Source organism: Lynx canadensis, chromosome B2 (assembly GCF_007474595.2).
Source record: "Lynx canadensis isolate LIC74 chromosome B2, mLynCan4.pri.v2, whole genome shotgun sequence".
In the NCBI taxonomy this organism is placed as follows: Eukaryota; Metazoa; Chordata; class Mammalia; order Carnivora; family Felidae; genus Lynx; species Lynx canadensis.
The window spans coordinates 8,360,570-8,377,393 of NC_044307.1; the positions used below are offsets into that span (position 1 = coordinate 8,360,570).

A 16,824-nucleotide genomic window follows, 5' to 3' on the forward strand; every position below is an offset into this window, starting at 1 on the left:
CATTTCAAGGAATCATCTTACCCATTCATATAAAAACATCAACTTAATTTTCCAACTGGATTAATAAATCTGAATAGAATAATTTAAGTCATATGATCGTCTGCTCACGACCAGCTGTTTTAAATTAGTATATTAAGCAATTTAGACACTTTTCTTTGCAAAGGTTGCGTGATTTAATAAATTCCCATATGCCTCAGCACGTGCCAGCACCACCAGGTTATCTCCAATCCAGCTGCTGTTAGGAGAACAGTTGCCAACTTTCAAACAACTGCAGAGAATAATGAATCAACTTCAAGCTGGCTCACAAGTAAACTTCTACTGCTCCCAGCTATCACATGGGCCGGTTTCAATGGTAAAGAAAATTAATTAAAGAGATTTCACCTCCCTGTGTTTCAGAAACAGGGAGTCATAAATATCACTGAATTAGTAGTTTAAAAGCCCCCGTAGCTTCAGGTAGACTTAAACAGTTTGGACTTCTGTCTTAAATGCTATAGGTTGTTTTAAAAATTGGATTTTTTGGGGCACCTGGGTGGCTCAGTCGGTTAAGCAGCCGACTTCGGCTCAGGTCATGATCTCGCAGTCCATGAGTTCGAGCCCCGCGTTGGGCTCTGTGCTGACAGCTCTGAGCCTGGAGCCTGTTTCAGATTCTGTGTCTCCCTCTCTCTGACCCTCCCCTGTTCATGCTCTGTCTCTCCCTGTCTCAAAAATAAATAAACGTTAAAAAAAATAAAAATAATAAAATAAAAAATTTTTAAAAATTGGATTTTTTGACGAGACAGATTAGGATGTGCTCTGTTCCTTATTCGTAACATGAATTTATGAGAAGATTCATATTCATGGAGAAAAAAAATCAAGATTCTCATCTATTAAAGGCTCACTAGGAAAAAAAAGGGCTTCAAAAGCTTCAGAGGAAAGAAGACATTAATACAGGAGCTTAAAAAGCAGCTGCAAGAGGAAAGCGCCAAACAAGTCATTTTAAGTCACAGTCATTTTATGAATGCACAAAATGGCAAAATGACAGTGTGAGGTCCTCCTTCTAAAAAAGACAATATTTTATTGAATTCTGATTAAACACCGGACAAAGCAATTTGTGCCGGATCAGTTATCCAGACCAGCAGTGCTACAGAAATCCCTGAGACTTTGGTGTTTCCAATAAGCCCTCCTCTACTTGGCATAAAGCCATCTAGTTTTTATAGGGAAAAATAAGCAAAACATCACAGAAGGATCCCCTTACTTCATTTATTTCTAAATATTTGTTACAGTTGAAAAGTACTCTCTAGATGGGTGGACCTTCCCGAAAGGACAGGAAACACGTTTTCACTAAGGAGCACAGGTGGACCCCACTGTCCGTGCAGGAGAGAGTGCTATATGCTTCTTCACAAGCAAAAGGGCAGAATGGACAAAATACACAATTTTATGGTTCTGATGAACTGTGTAAAACCATGCAAGGATCACGTGATTAGTCGTGGGGATTTGATTTCTTCTTTTTTTCTGAAGAGTACCTGTAACTTTTCTCAGTCATCTGCTCTCTGCATCAGGGCACCATACTGTCTGCCTTCTACATTTTTCCAATACATCTCGTAAGTTAAAATCTAAGTATGAAACTGTACACCGAGGTTGCTTCTGCCCTCGCTGTACATATACAACACAGAGTTTTAATAAAAAACGTTTCAGAGATGTTATCTAGACCCATACTCTACCATTTCAGTGATTCACACAACTTGAAATTGACATTGTGGATGGATGGGTGTGGGATGGGGGCGTCTTCTCCAGGCATCTCCAATATCCTCTCCAGGGATCTCTGATATTTCCAGCAATGGAAACGCTAGAGATCCTCAGGCAGAGTACTTCGTTCTGGGATCTTTCCGACAGCAGGGTAGTTCTAGAAAAGCTACAAAGATGCCTCAGGCTAATTCAGAATCCAAAAAAAGGACAATGAGTTTAACCCATGAATAAAGGCAAGAGCCTATTCTCTAACACTTTGATGTGATCATCTTTTCACCTCTCTATACCTCATGGATGCTGTTGAAACTGTTCAAGATGCAACAGATTTAAGAGGGCCACCTTTGGAACAACATAAAAGGCTAGCACTTGTTGTGAAATTGTTGCCCAGTTAGGCAGCTACAGTAATTCCCCAAACAACTGAGTCAGCACTCACCCAAGTGGAGGAGAAAGAGAAGTGTTGATTCCTTAACCTCACCGAATCACATTAATGCAACAAACTATTTGGAAAGTGTTCAGTCTATTCTGCACAACAGGATGCATGTCTCCACTTGGCAAAATCTTGTGCAACAGGTATGAATCGTACACATTATTTGCCACTGCCCTAGTAATAAGCAAGAGGCAAGAAATTTCACAGGTGCAACAATTTATCTGCAATTTTGCAAACATTCCATTCACCAGTGCCAACGTGCCCAAAAGGACTCTCTCACGGAGGCAAGTTTACCTACAATAAGCTAGAATGAACGCAAAGGAGAGATACAGGGGAACTTAACAGACACCTAACATAAAAGTTCTCACACTTCAGCCTTGACCTCCATTCTGTTCAAGAGCAGAAAGTTACTATGGATGGTACAGATCTGTCATTATTCTGCTTTCTACTTTGAAGGCTGTATATATTTAACCATTACAATTACGAAATCCTAGAATAAACATGCCTTCTATTCACTGATTTGAATATTCGAACAATTAGCTGTGTTTGTTTGAATGCACACAAGTGTCTTTATTTCTAGTGGTTAGGATAATCAAGAAATGCCTAGAGGTGGAAAAAAAAATTAGAAAGACATAAGGGAAAGATGAGGGAGGAAGGAGAAAGTAAATAGAACAAGAAAAAAGATTTAAAAAGATTTCTATGTAGTCAGGATAAGTCACTAATTGAAGGTGGAAAAAATAACTGCTCACAGTTTGTATAAAGTAATCACACCCATGTAGCACTTCGACATGGTACAAAGGTATATAATTATAAACAAGAAGATGGAAACAAAAAGTTGTATCTTAATTAAGAGAAACAACAGAGGAAAAAAATATGGAAAAAAATTATGGAAAGTAGGAAGACGCATGCCACAGATACGCCCGGATAAATGACATATCGCCACGGGGGAGAGCAGTGCCCCAGACTTGAGAAGGTTTTGTATGACCTTGGCCAGCCCTGCTATTTCCTGCCTTGTATAATCACAGAAGGCAGTCAACGTTTGGTGATGATGAGAAGTAGGGTTTTGAAGAATATAATTATGGGCTGCAAGTGTTTTCTGTGGAAACAAAATGATCATTCATGTCTAAGATTGTGTAAATATGCCTTAATTTTGGTCAACAGCAATTTCAACTTTAAAAACACAGAATCCCAAAACCACCTTATACATCACAATTCTCCAAGTGATCTTCAGGGATAAGCGGGTAAAAGCAAGAACGTTCCAGATACTCTTCAAAAAATGCTACTTGGGAGAAAATTATCTACTCCGCGGTGACATGAGTTGGCCGATCTCCACATCGGGCCCAGCTCACAACCTCAAAAAGCCACATTAAAGGAGATTTAAGCAAAGCCAATGCAGTTTTCATCTACGAGGTCAGGTAGAAAAATGATTGCAATGCGTGCTACCTTGGACAGACTGTGGCAATCTCACACAAATTAATGGTATTTTGTGAACAGATGGGAGGTGGATATAAGAAGAAACCACATCAAGGGTCCCTAAGGAAACTTAAAGGCTCGGAAAGCTTCAAAACTCTCGCCTTCCCTCTGGTACCTTTAATTGTGGCTACAATAAGTGCATTTTTGCCACATGCTTTCGAAAGAAAAAAAGAAATGGTTATTTTCTTAAGTACTAACAGACTTACTTCTCTTTCAGAAAATCCACCACTCTTTTGAAGTCGGCCACGCAGTATTCCCTTCTCATTTCCGTGAGTACAGAGTCAGAGGCAGACTGGACCGGTATGTGCAGAAAAGCATAGACTCTGGGATGATTAAGGATTTTTGCCATTTCCTTTAAAAAAAAAAAAAAATGGAAGGAGAAAACATTAATCATTTTAAGGAATCAGGTAATGGTTCCCTTCGGATCAACACTCACAAGGGCAATCAAATCAACAAAGCTGAAAACAGACCAATCACCCAGGCTCTTCAAGCGAGTGTCGACTGGCAATACTCTCTGATGACATTTGGAAATTTAATGTTACTTTCAGAGGATTCCACGCAAGCGTGTCTTCCTCATGTTTATCGTCTCTGTTAGGTGACAAAACAAAGGTAAACTCATGGATGCCTAAAGAGGAAGATTTTTGAGTCTTTCAAAATAAACACTCCCTTGCCTCAAACAAGTTTTATTATTCTGCCTTGCTACATTAGCAGGAAAAACACCAAGAGTTAAACAGTTGAGGCTCTACAATCCTGTGGGCTTGGATAAAATCTCCAAATTTAAGGCCAGTCAACACTTTTTTTTTTTTTTTAATACCGAAAGAGAAGAAGGAATATGTAACTCACCTGTTTCTTTTTCAGCTAGTTAATGAACACGTATTTTCTGAGTATCTACTATGCAAAAGACACAGCATCACGCAATGAAGCTAACCAGTTGACCGGCTGATAGCTAGATGTAGAGCGTGTAAGAAGGGAGGAACAGGAAGATGATCCAATTTTGCAAAGGTAGAGCAAAATGGAGCAAAGCAAATTAGGAAGCGCAGAGAGTGTCTTAAAATTCCTCAGAGGATACAAAGGTGGGCAGGGAAAAGAGTGATACAAGGCAAGTGGCGTGAACGTGACCATTTATGAAAGCAGTAAGAACACGAGACGGATTCAGTCCTTCTCCAACTGCCCCCTGCCACTGGAGCCTGGCGGAAGGGGGAGAAGAGGAGAAGAGGAAAAGAGAAGAGGGCGCAGGGGGAGAGGGCGGGTACAAAGAGACCAAGAAGTAAAAATGTTGAGAAAGGAGCTGCTCCTTGATAACCTGCATGCAACCAGTGATTTTTAGCTTTCGAAATACTGCATTTTCCTATGTGCTATTTCATTTCGTCCTTACAACAGTATTTTGAGGATCTATGGAGTCTGAGAGCCAGCTAACTCTGTAGAGTCACCTCCTAGCTCTTTAGGGGTCAGTCATGCATATGTATTAACCATGCCCTGCGTGTCTCCACTTTCTTTCCACCAACTGTGAACATCAGGGCTTTTAGGAATGTGCAAGAAAAGAGCAATGGACTCGGATCGGTCACCTTCTTTTTTTTTTTTTTTTTTTTCAACGTTTATTTATTTTTGGGACAGAGAGACAGAGCATGAACGGGGGAGGGGCAGAGAGAGAGGGAGACACAGAATCAGAAACAGGCTCCAGGCTCTGAGCCATCAGCCCAGAGCGCGACGCGGGGCTCGAACTCACGGACCGCGAGATCGTGACCTGGCTGAAGTCGGACGCTTAGCCGACTGCGCCACCCAGGCGCCCCTCGGTCACCTTCTTAATAGCAGCCTAGTCGTTTAAAAAAATCATTTTGGACCAAGAAATTCAAATAGCCAAATAACAGGACTCCTTGGAATGTTTTATCCATACTTTCTCTACTAGAAATTAATAGGTATACACACCTTGTCTTCTATCTACCTGGAAAGACAGATAGATACGTGTCCATAGAGACATATACATTAGAGCTGGAGTTGAAGACTTTCTTATTCAACAGAAAAACGAACGCCTAACATATTATCTGTTCACAAAACTGTCATGTTTCTTGGCTGGGTACTCAGCCAGCAGGCTCTTCAGCACGAGCGGCACAGGAGGCCACGTCAGGCGACGCTAATCATCACACACCCTGCCGCATCCAGGCTGGCCTTCTGCCATGCTTCTCTGCTGGCCGGGTCTTTTGCAGCTGAACATCAAGATCCACAGCGTAACAAAAGTGTGTGTTTACTAAAGGGGCAGGACCCTGCGTTGGCCAACCTTCGACATACCTACTGTGATAAAAAGTGACACTTTAACAAGGAGCATAATGCAGGGAATGAAATTTCACTCTCCTTCTCTGTGCCTCGGTTTTCTTATCTGTAAGACAGAGAGAGTGGCCGACCCACCTTCCAGGGATACTGGGAAAATAAAATAATTCAGTACGTGTTTACATGTAAGCCCTCAACAGACCAATTTATCTAATACTCTTCTTTCTTCCTTGAATAGTTTCTAAAGTTCCTGGTAACACATTTTCATCCAGATTAATGGGAACCTGGGAACAGCTTTTCAATGAGCTGGTCCCTGTAACTAGTAAGTGAAGGAGGTTTAACTTGTGCTGATGTGCATACAATAAATTAGAAAGCGGTTCCCAGCGAGCATGACCTTGGGCCAGAAAGGGGAGTGCAGTTTCTCTTGGAAACCCTCAGGGTGGCCTGCTACAAGCAGGACCCTGCTCCGGGTGACCTACCGGCCTGTCGCAGTATGACAACTTACAAATTGAAACGTTAATAGCAAACAAGGAGGATGAACGGGGTGGGTTTTTCCCGTGGGCTCTCAAAATAAGATGGCCCACTAGTAATTACCCTCAGCTTCACGCTACAGGCCCGGCAATGTTTTAGAATGGTAGGCGCCAGAACACAAAATAAAAATAAACTTGCCCCTTAATTAAAGTCTGTATTTCTCCCACTGAAAGAATTAGGACTTCACAGATTCATGTACCCCGAAGAGACAGAGTAGATATTTTCTGTTCTGGTTTTAGGTCTATTCCTTTTCCCAAGAACTCTGCATGTTGGTGAAGGACCTTTCGGTTTCTTCACCTTTCAAAATTCTTCCCTTATTTCTAAGGTTCAGCTTATTGTTACAGGTTCTCTGGAGCCAGAGATTACTTCCTCCTCTCTGACGCCTCAGCAACTGCTCCTGCTGTTACCCAAGTGCTTTCTTGGTCCCACCTTGCACCAAGGTCATCGATCTCCAAGAGGGAGGCTCTCTGAGAGGAGGAAATAACTATCTTGCCCTTCTCCTTGGATCCCCACAACGGCTACTGCTAGGTATACAACCAAACATATAAATATAGATATGGGTTAAAACCACATGAACATACATAGAAAGAGATTTAAATTTTTTTAAATGTTTATTCATTTGAGGGAGACAGAGGCACACGTCGGGGAGGTGCAGACAGAGAGGGAGACACAGAATCCGAAGCAGGCTCCAGGCTGTGAGCTGTCACCACAGAGCCCGACGCGGGGCTCGAACTCATCAACCGTGAGATCGTGACCTGAGCCGAAGTTGGACACTTACCCGACTAAGCCACCCAGGCGCCCCCATAGAAAGAGATTTAAAATGTGTGTGCTGTTTGATAGGAAGACAAATGTTCAAATAGTAATGGTTGGACTCAAGCAGGTAAACAAACATATGATTGGCCAGCCTTAATTTCTGGAAGTGAAAAATTCTATGTTAATATATAAGTAAATATAAAGTAAAAATGAGGCATTTCATAGGTAGCACCCCCCCCCCATTGGGTTATATATCTAAAAATCAGTTGCAGCTTTAGGTTGGAATCACAATGCGTTTTCTTAGGCAAGTAGTTTATAAATGCAATTAATTTATAAGTTAATTATAAATGTGGGGCCCAGTTTAACCAAAGGAATAAGTGGGGGGGGCACTTAGTTCAAAATGTGGCTAACAAAAAAATGGCAGCCATGAGCAAACCCTGCGTTCTGAGCTGGCTGTGAGTCCGAGTAGGTGGGCAAGTATGCGAGTTGGTTATGTGGGCACACGAGGGGGGTGTGTATGAGGAGCTGTGGTAGCAACTAGTATGGAAACAGTATCTCTTTTTTTTTTTTTTTTTCCAACGTTTATTTATTTTTGGGACAGAGAGAGACAGAGCATGAACGGGGGAGGGGCAGAGAGAGAGGGAGACACAGAATCGGAAACAGGCTCCAGGCTCTGAGCCATCAGCCCAGAGCCTGACGCGGGGCTCGAACTCACGGACCGCGAGATCGTGACCTGGCTGAAGTCGGACGCCCAACCGACTGCGCCACCCAGGCGCCCTATGTATCTCTTTTAATATAAGGTCACTTACACTTTAAGGGCTAATGTATCAAGGCTGCTTAACATCTAGATGGTGACTACTTTAGAAGCAGGGATTACAGAATGGTTAACCAAATCAATGAAACAGTATTTCCACCCAGTGCTTTTCTTTGGAGCTCTCCTTTCACAAGCTGGTAATCGTCTCAATGTTTGTTAGTTTTTTTATGAAATTAAAAAGCAAAGAAAACGTAATGACTTGACGAAAACAGACCATTTTTAAAAGCAATCCTATAATGGGTACATCTTTAAAAGAAATGTGTCATTTCTGTTGCTCTGCAGTCATCAAATGAATCATCATATTCTGTCTGGTTTTAAATATGTGCGCTACCAGTTTAACAAAGTCACTCAGCGTGTGAGTGCACAAAATGTACTAATACTTGTATTCAGATGTCTGTGCATTCATTTTGATGGTTACCAGTCATAAAGTCTGCTCAGGTTGTAGCTTTGTTAGAAAGCATATGCATATTTAAAAAGCTAATCTTGACAGTGCTACATTGTTTTCAACTAACCTAAGACATATGAGGAAGCAAAAAGCAAAAAGATACTTCAAAAAAAGATAAATTAAACCATTCCTTTAAGCATTGCAAACAAAGCTTATATGAGATATCATTCACATGCAATACAATTGACCTATAAAAAAAGGTGTGCAATTAAGTGTTTTTTAGTATATTCACAGGACGGTGCAGCCATCTAAAATCTAATTTTAGAATTGGTTCATTCCCCCTAAAACGAATCCCAAATCTTCCCATTTTCCCCTTTCCACAACCCCCTCCCCCTAGTCGGAAACAACCAGCAGTCTACTCTCTGGCTTTACAAATTGCCTACTCTGGACAATTCATATAAATAGAACCATCAGTCTTTTGGAAATGGCTTCTCTCACTTATAATGTTCTCAAGGGTCATTCATGTTGAAGTACATAGGCTTTTTTTTTTCAATTAAATAAAATATAGGGATGTAGAATTTATTAAATATGCCATTTCATACAAAAGTACCTCAAACGTTCTGAATATTTATTAGCTTGAAAGCTAGTAAAGCAAGTTTCATCCATACTTATGGACTTCTGCAACACAATCTAATGGCATAAATCTGACAGAGATTAGCTGTTACATATAAAATCTTTTTAGGAAAAACTACAACAGATGCAAAAGATGGAGAGGGAATGTTACAAAATTCTTTAAAAAAACTTCCCTTGGGGCGCCTGGGTGGCGCAGTCGGTTAAGCGTCCGACTTCAGCCAGGTCACGATCTCGCGGTCCGTGAGTTCGAGCCCCGCGTCAGGCTCTGGGCTGATGGCTCGGAGCCTGGAGCCTGTTTCCGATTCTGTGTTTCCCTCTCTCTCTGCCCCTCCCCCGTTCATGCTCTGTCTCTCTCTGTCCCAAAAATAAATAAACGTTGAAAAAAAAATTAAAAAAAAAAAAAAAAAACTTCCCTTAAAAAAGAGAAGAACTGGGGGTGGGGAGTATAACTGATCATTTTTTGGTTCCTATTTTTTTGTTGTTGTTTCATTGTGGCAAAATATATGTAACATAGAATTTCCCACTTTGACTACTTTTGAATGTATGATTCCATGACATTAACATGCTTTCATGATGTTATATTCAGCCATCACCACTATCCATCTCTAGACCTTTTTTATCATCCCAAACTGAAAACTCTGTACCCAAAAACATCACTCCCCATGCCTCCCTCCCCCGCCCTTGGTAGTCGCCATTTAGTTTCTGTCTATGAACCTGACTGTTCTGCTAAGCACCTCATATAAGTGAAATCATTACAGTATCTGTCCCTTTTGTCTGGCTTATTCCACTTGGCGTAACATCTTCTACGCTCACCCTGCTGTAGCAATACTTTGCTATTCTAAGTATCTCTTCCAAGGAGCTGGGTGCTCCACTGTCAATGCCAGAGCACACTGTACAGGCTCCTATCAGCCCTTATTTCCCTGTCCTGTAATTCTGCCATACATGCTCACACCCCAAGGATGTATCTTATTTATTCCCTGCATCTCCCCATATCCTCGCTAATGCCTGGCCCTTAAATACTTAAGTTATAGTTGAATGAACGAATGATTCGATGAGCCAATTAATTAGTCAACATGAATTATTTTAGAGGAAGCCCTGCAAAGACCTCTAGGTAAAGGTCAAAACAGCAATGCCTGTGTTCTAGGAGATCCTATTTCCGGAGTCACCTTCAATACTCCCAAAGTCATGTAAGTCAAGATAAAATAAGACCGGAGTCATATGTCATCCATTACTTCATTAATGACACCGTAACAGCCACTAAGTGAATTACCAGCACCTACATTTACTCTCAGCAATCTAAAAATAAATTATCATTTAATAGCAGCAGTAAGACAACTGAGGGAGCATAAGAAGAGAACATTTCCAATCCGCATGTCCCAAGTGAGGAGGATTAGATATTGTGAACAGATTCTAATTCACATTTGATCTATAACTTAATTATAACAGGAAATTCACTTCCAAACTGCAAAGAGTTAACATTTTCAGCATTTGCATTAATATAAGTTGAGCCCTCTGTTCTAATTAGCCTTCACAGAAATGTTAAAAGGACTTCAATGCTCCTTTACCATTACAAGGGTCATCGTCAATAATCAGACTTTACATTACAAAGATAAAAATGTATATGAATACTACTGTCAGAATGCTAAGAGTTGTAATCACACACACATTTGTCTTCAACTGATGTTGCCATTGTTCTATTTCATAATTATTATTCCGCTCTGCCGTCACCAAGACATCAAGGGAGTTTTTATATCCTGTGGTAGTGATGGTTTCATGAATCTGTATGTATGTGAAAATTCATGAAAACTTGAACATACATGACTAAGTCAATTTTACTGTGCAAAATTTAAGATAAAACGGCAAAGAGGAAAACTCACAGTAAAATTTGTTGTGTTTTAAACACCATATAACATGAACAGGTAATAGCCTAAAAAAACAAACGAACAATATACATATAGTTGCCTTGTTTTCTATTAAAACAAAACAACACTGAGTCTTCTAAACACTAAAAGAACAAATCAATACTTGATCGGTTTAATGGGGAAAGTGCAGTCTGATTACACCGAGCACTCAGCAAAGGCTGTCCTATCGGCTTCTCTCAAACCTGACACAAATAATTAAGGACTGCGACCGAGAGGCAGAGGTTGAAGATATATTTCTCATTTCTTTATGGTCTCATCATTCAAAGGCTAACTTCAGGTAACTTCTGTTTCAAGTGTTAGGTGGCATACTAAGAAGAATGTTCTTGTGGTTTAATCGCTCCAGTCACAATTGCTTGGTATGGACTTGCTCACAGCAAGTGTTTAGTCAACATGAAACTAACTTTCTGGGACTGGGGATGCAGAGAAGGACAGCAAACTCCTAGGCATCTTACAAACGTGCACACACAAAACTGCGTCCTCTGCAGATGAGCACAGGGCAGGGGGGTGGGGTGGGGTGGGGGGGGCCCTACGTGCATCTCCTCTGACCCCTCATCTCCTGAAGTGGCTTCCCTCCCTATGGGGATGTTACCATCTCTGCCTAAACTCAGGAGTAGCCACATGACTTGAACGGCCAATGAGATGTGGGCAGAAATGACAGGTATGACTTCTGGACAGAAGGGTTTCTCCATCTCTAATTTTCCCCTTCTTCTACGATCGAAGTTCGAACGTAGAGACAGCTCAAACAGAGCTTCAGTCAGTCCCTGACAGGCATTTAGCATGAGCAAGGAAATACGTTTTTGTCATTATAAGACAGTGTCATTTTTTGAGATCATTTGTCATACAGCATAACCTCATGCATCCCACTGCCACACTGTCATTTTATGGATGAAGGAAAGAACATTTGGAGACATTTAAAATAATATGTTCAGGGGCGCTTGGGTGGCTCAGTCGGTTAAGTGTCTGACTTTGGCTCAGGTCATGATCTCACAGTTCGTGGGTTCAAGCCCCAGGTCAGGCTCTGTGCTGACAGCTGGGAGCCTGGAGCCTGCTTCGGATTCTGTGTCTCCCTCTCTCTCTACCCCTCCCCTGCTCATGCTCTGTCTCTCTCTGTCTCTCTCTCAGAAATAAATAAACGTTAAAAAAACTTTTTTTAAATAAAAAATAAAGTTTATTTATTTATTTTGAGGAAGGGAGGGAGAGAGGGAGAGGGAGAGAGAGAGAGAGAGGGAGGGAGAGAAGGCGCACACAGGCAGAAGAGGGACAGAGAGAATCCTAAGCAGGTTCCACGCTGTTAGTGCGGAACTGGACGGCAGGGCTCAATCCCACAAACCGTGAGATCATGACCTGAGCTGAAATCAAGAGTTCAACGCTTTACAGACTGAGCCACCCAGGCACCCCTGCAAAGTCCTTTTCCTTAAGCAATTTTCAATAAATATTGGGATGGAACTATAAATCAGTTACAAAGAGAGAAGAGGGGAGGAAGAAATTAACTCGTTACATGGGCAACAGAAGATTTCATTCCAAATGGAGTTCAATCTTCAAGGATAAAAATTTTCCAGGCAAACCGCAAGTGGTAACACATAACCTATCCCACTGTCTTGAGACACAAAGCTGTATATTTTGTACAATAATCTACCAACCTATTATATAAATTGCGCTTTTTTTTTTTTTTTTTTGCCTAATAATATCGATTATATCTTTTAAAGTACATTTAAGAAAAATAAGAAATGCACTTGGGGACCACTTAAGGTTTCCATACCTATTTACCCTTTTATCAAGTTTACCAATTGTAACATTCTTTCTTGAAATCATGTTAAAGAGGGAATTGTTCACTTGAGACATTTGGTTTATAGATCTTATGAAGCTGTACTCGTTACACACCTTTGGAAAAAAGATGCATAAAGTAATTAGCATACATAAAATAATTTTAAAAACCCACTTTTTAAAAAAAAAATAAACACTAAAAAATATTTTCCTGTATTATCAAAGTAATATGTATTCATTTTTGAGATTTTTGGAAAACAGAAAAATAGAATGGGAAAAACTAATAGTTACAACAATCACTGTTAAAAAAGAGAAACATTACTCTTATTATCATCTTAAAACAATCAAATTATAAAATTATATCCGATATTACCCAGGGGGGTTTAGAAGAAGTGAAATGACTTTCAAAGACCAAAATATTAAGCTAATAATATTCCTTAACAAAACATCATTCCTGTGAGCTCAATTTTTTCCAAAATGAAAGAAAACCTTTCTTCTAGGCAGGGTCCAAATCACCCAGGCACTTAACACTCCAGGGGCTCATAAAGCTGCCACATTAGCATAACAGGAGAGAAATCTGAATATGGGAACAACAAACAAAGGAGAATCAGAGATAACAATCAGCAAAACACCTTAGCATCATTCCGGAAGAAGTTACTACCCTTAGAACAATGTTGTCCAGGGAGCTACAATGAGAGAGTGAACAAAATAAATAAGACAAGAAAGAAATTTCTTTGTTGAAGAAGAACATAAAAATGGGAATGAAAGTAAAAGATGAGGAGAGGGACAGACGGGCAGTCCTTTCCCCACTCCCAAAGGGACTGTAACGCGAGGGAGCTCTTCAAAGATCTTCAAGACCTTTGATCTTAAAAGCATGCACCATCGGCAGTCATTTATTTAGAATGATTATCAGGGGCACCAAAAAACGTTCTCAGCCCTCTGCAATCACAATGCCATGAGTGGTGCAGCAGCAGTAGTTAATAGTAACAATAATAATAATAATAATAATAATAATAATTATAGTAATAATAATAGTGATGGTGATGTGAAAAATATAGCAGTTAGCATCCTCATGTACTAGAGGCTGTGCTAAGTCACATACCTCAAATGTAAACTTCTGAACAAATTAGGAATTAGTTTTACTGCATCTAAGACAGAGAAGTTAACGACCTTGCCCAAGGGACACTGGCAGAACGGGATTGGAAACACTGGCACCCTGCCCCTGGAACCAGAATATGCCACCAGAATTACACCTCTTTGGTATAGGAGACGTTTCGAGTTGAAGGCAATGGAGAAGCAGCAGACCCAGCAAAAGCGCTAAAAAACAGGGCCTTTGTTTTCCTTTTGTAAAGGCAATTTCTATTTACAAAGGAAATTTTCATTTTTAAAGACGGAAATTTGGAAAAAAGAAAAAGATACAAATATGGACACTCTGGACCAGGAAGAGGAGGAACATTTAACGATTCTCACGGGAGACAAAAAGTAAAACTTGGATCTGCACTGCAAACCTTCCTAAGGAATCCTTGTTTACTTTTCCTGGCCACCTTCTTTTAACTGGTCTCCCTCACACAAAAGCCCCAAATCCCTTTTGTTTCAGCACAGGATGGTATACAGACTCAAGTTCCAAACACAGGGTTGGTGATTGTCAGGTGCTTCCGCAAGCACACATGAGGATGCATTTGTTGATTGCCTTCTGTTTTACTCTCACTAATCTGTCTTCGGCCACTCCCAGAGAGAGAACCCCTCCCAGAGAGACGAGGATGGGTGGAGGAAAAGATTTTTCCCCTCCCCTACGCACTGCTCCATCAAATGTGCCTCACAAAAGCATCGTTCCTGCAGACCAATGTGTGCTTCTCCCTAAACCTAAAATTATTCTTGAGGAACAGCACAAACTAACTCACATGAAGGTGTTAACAATAATTTCTGGGGGTGGGGCTGGACAGAAGCCTTGAAGAGGGATCTCTCTAAAACAAGACTTAAATCTCTCTCTCTCTCTCTCTCTCTCTCTCTCTCTCTATATATATATATATATATATCAAAGTGGATTTAAATTTTAAGTTGCCTATTTTTCCTTATATCAGATTTATTAGAAATGTATGGATCTTTTCAAATGTGTCAAAATGCATAAATTAAATAGCTCCTATCACATTACTTGAAATTAGATGATAATAAATGGGATCTTTGCAGTCTTTTGCTACTGAGCAGTATGAAATCTAAATTCAAACTGATAAGTGGGTATATAATTTTTATAGGGCAACAAAGCAGGGCTCCTCCTGGTTCCTCCTGGTTCCACTTTAATTGTTTTCACTTGGTAAAACTGGATTCACACATCAGTTCTTTAATTGGAGCTGAACTGAAAGCATTTGCAGTGACGGCGGGGTGGGCTGGCTTGTTGAAGAACACCCCGTCAGAATATTCTGATATTCTAACCTGCTGCTTTTCTAAGCATCGTGGCTCCAACGTTACAGCACCAGACAGACTGTCTAGAACATAAAGATCAGGAAAAGCTTCTCTTTCATGAAGCAAATACACCTTTTAAGACTTGAGCTAATTTTTTACTGGTTTGTTTTGTTTTTAATTTTTTCAGTGTTTATTTACTTTGGAGTGGGGGTGGGGTGGAGGCGCAGAGAGAGAGAGGGAGACGAGGATCCAAAGCCACTTGTGCTGACAGCAGTGAGCCCGACGTGGGGCTCGAACTCACGAACTGTGAGATCAGGGCCTGAGCCGAAGATGGGAGGCTTAACCAACTGAGCCACTCAGACATCCCAAAGTTTTGTTATTTTTTAATCAAATGGAAGTTAAAATTCAGTGAAATTGAAATCAGATTTCTTTAAATTAGAGACGAAAATGAAGATTTTTATCAAAATCTTCTGTCAAAGCCTGTGCCTCTACAAATATGCAAAAAATAGGCTGCACCTTTAAGTTTCTGCCTCATGAGAATAGAATTTGATACAGAAGTGTTTTCAGATCTTAAATTTTGCCATTTTTATCGGACGAAATTACTTGAAAAAAATGACAATCAGGCTTTGTACTTCATCTTTCCAATGATCAAACAGGTCTTGAATGTATATTATCAACCCATTATGTCGACCCACCTTCAGAACTGGAGTAACACGGATCTAGGTAACAATGGTTCAGGAGATACTAAGGCACCAGATTACATGCTAAGAATTTTCTTCTGTCTTAGGTGAGAAAAATGATTTCCAAATCAAGTACTCTGCCTTCTCCTTAATATTTCAAAATTAGCTAGAGATCGAGAATATAGAAGACAGAAAGGAAAAGAAAGAACTATGTCAAAGGTAAGTCTAACAACATGCGGAATATGCTGGAGTGACCCAGGATGGAAGGTAAAGGTCTACCTAATGTTAAATCATTTCTCTGTTCCCATCCTCACAGGAGTCTAATCTCTCCATAGAACCACCCAAAGGGCACAGTTCAGAGGACATCTAGGAAGAACCGGGAATTACTCTGAAAGGTATCAAGAAGAGGAGTACACATTCCAGATGAAGAAATGTATCCCAAGCATCCCATGAGCAAAATTAACACTCTGGAATGTCTTCTGAGTGAAATGAAGGAAGGAAAATTCAATACTTTAGAGGTTTAAGGATTACACATTAAAACTACTCATTAAAAGCTAAAAACAAATGGGATTCTCCCATCCGGGTGTTTAATTTTATTTTTTCCTTAATAGACTTTTGAGTGACATTCCACAATTGCTGGCTATATAAATGAAGTTTATTAATTTTTTTTTATTATTTTTTTAACGTTTATTTATTGAAAGAGAGAGAGAGACAGAGCACAAACAGGGGAGGGGCAGAGAGAGAGGGAGACAGAATCCGAAGCAGGCTCCAGGCTCCGCGCTGTCGGCACAGAGCCCGACGCGGGGCTCGAACTCACGAACCAAACCGTGAGATCATGACTGGAGCTGAAGTCAGATGCTTAACCGCTTAACCAACTGAGCCACCCAGGCTCCCCTAAATGAAGTTTGAAAACGAACTTTATATAGATGAATGGATAAAGGAATGTGGTATATACTGTTGCATACACACACACACACACACACACACACACACACACACAGAGTAACATATCCAGCCATTAAATAAAAAAAGAGTAACATATCCAGCCATTA

General features: G+C 40.4%; 1 protein-coding gene across 5 annotated transcripts in view; it reads right to left on the reverse strand.

Annotated features, from left to right (window-relative positions):
* CDKAL1 (CDK5 regulatory subunit associated protein 1 like 1) overlaps positions 1–16,824 on the reverse strand; it is a 714,482-nt gene that overhangs the window by 273,037 nt on the left and 424,621 nt on the right. For all 5 annotated transcript variants that reach the window (XM_030314751.1, XM_030314750.1, XM_030314749.1 and 2 more), the window contains one exon: positions 3,832–3,977. In XM_030314751.1, the coding sequence (XP_030170611.1) occupies positions 3,832–3,977 (146 nt within the window). The remainder of the gene's footprint in view (positions 1–3,831; positions 3,978–16,824) is intronic.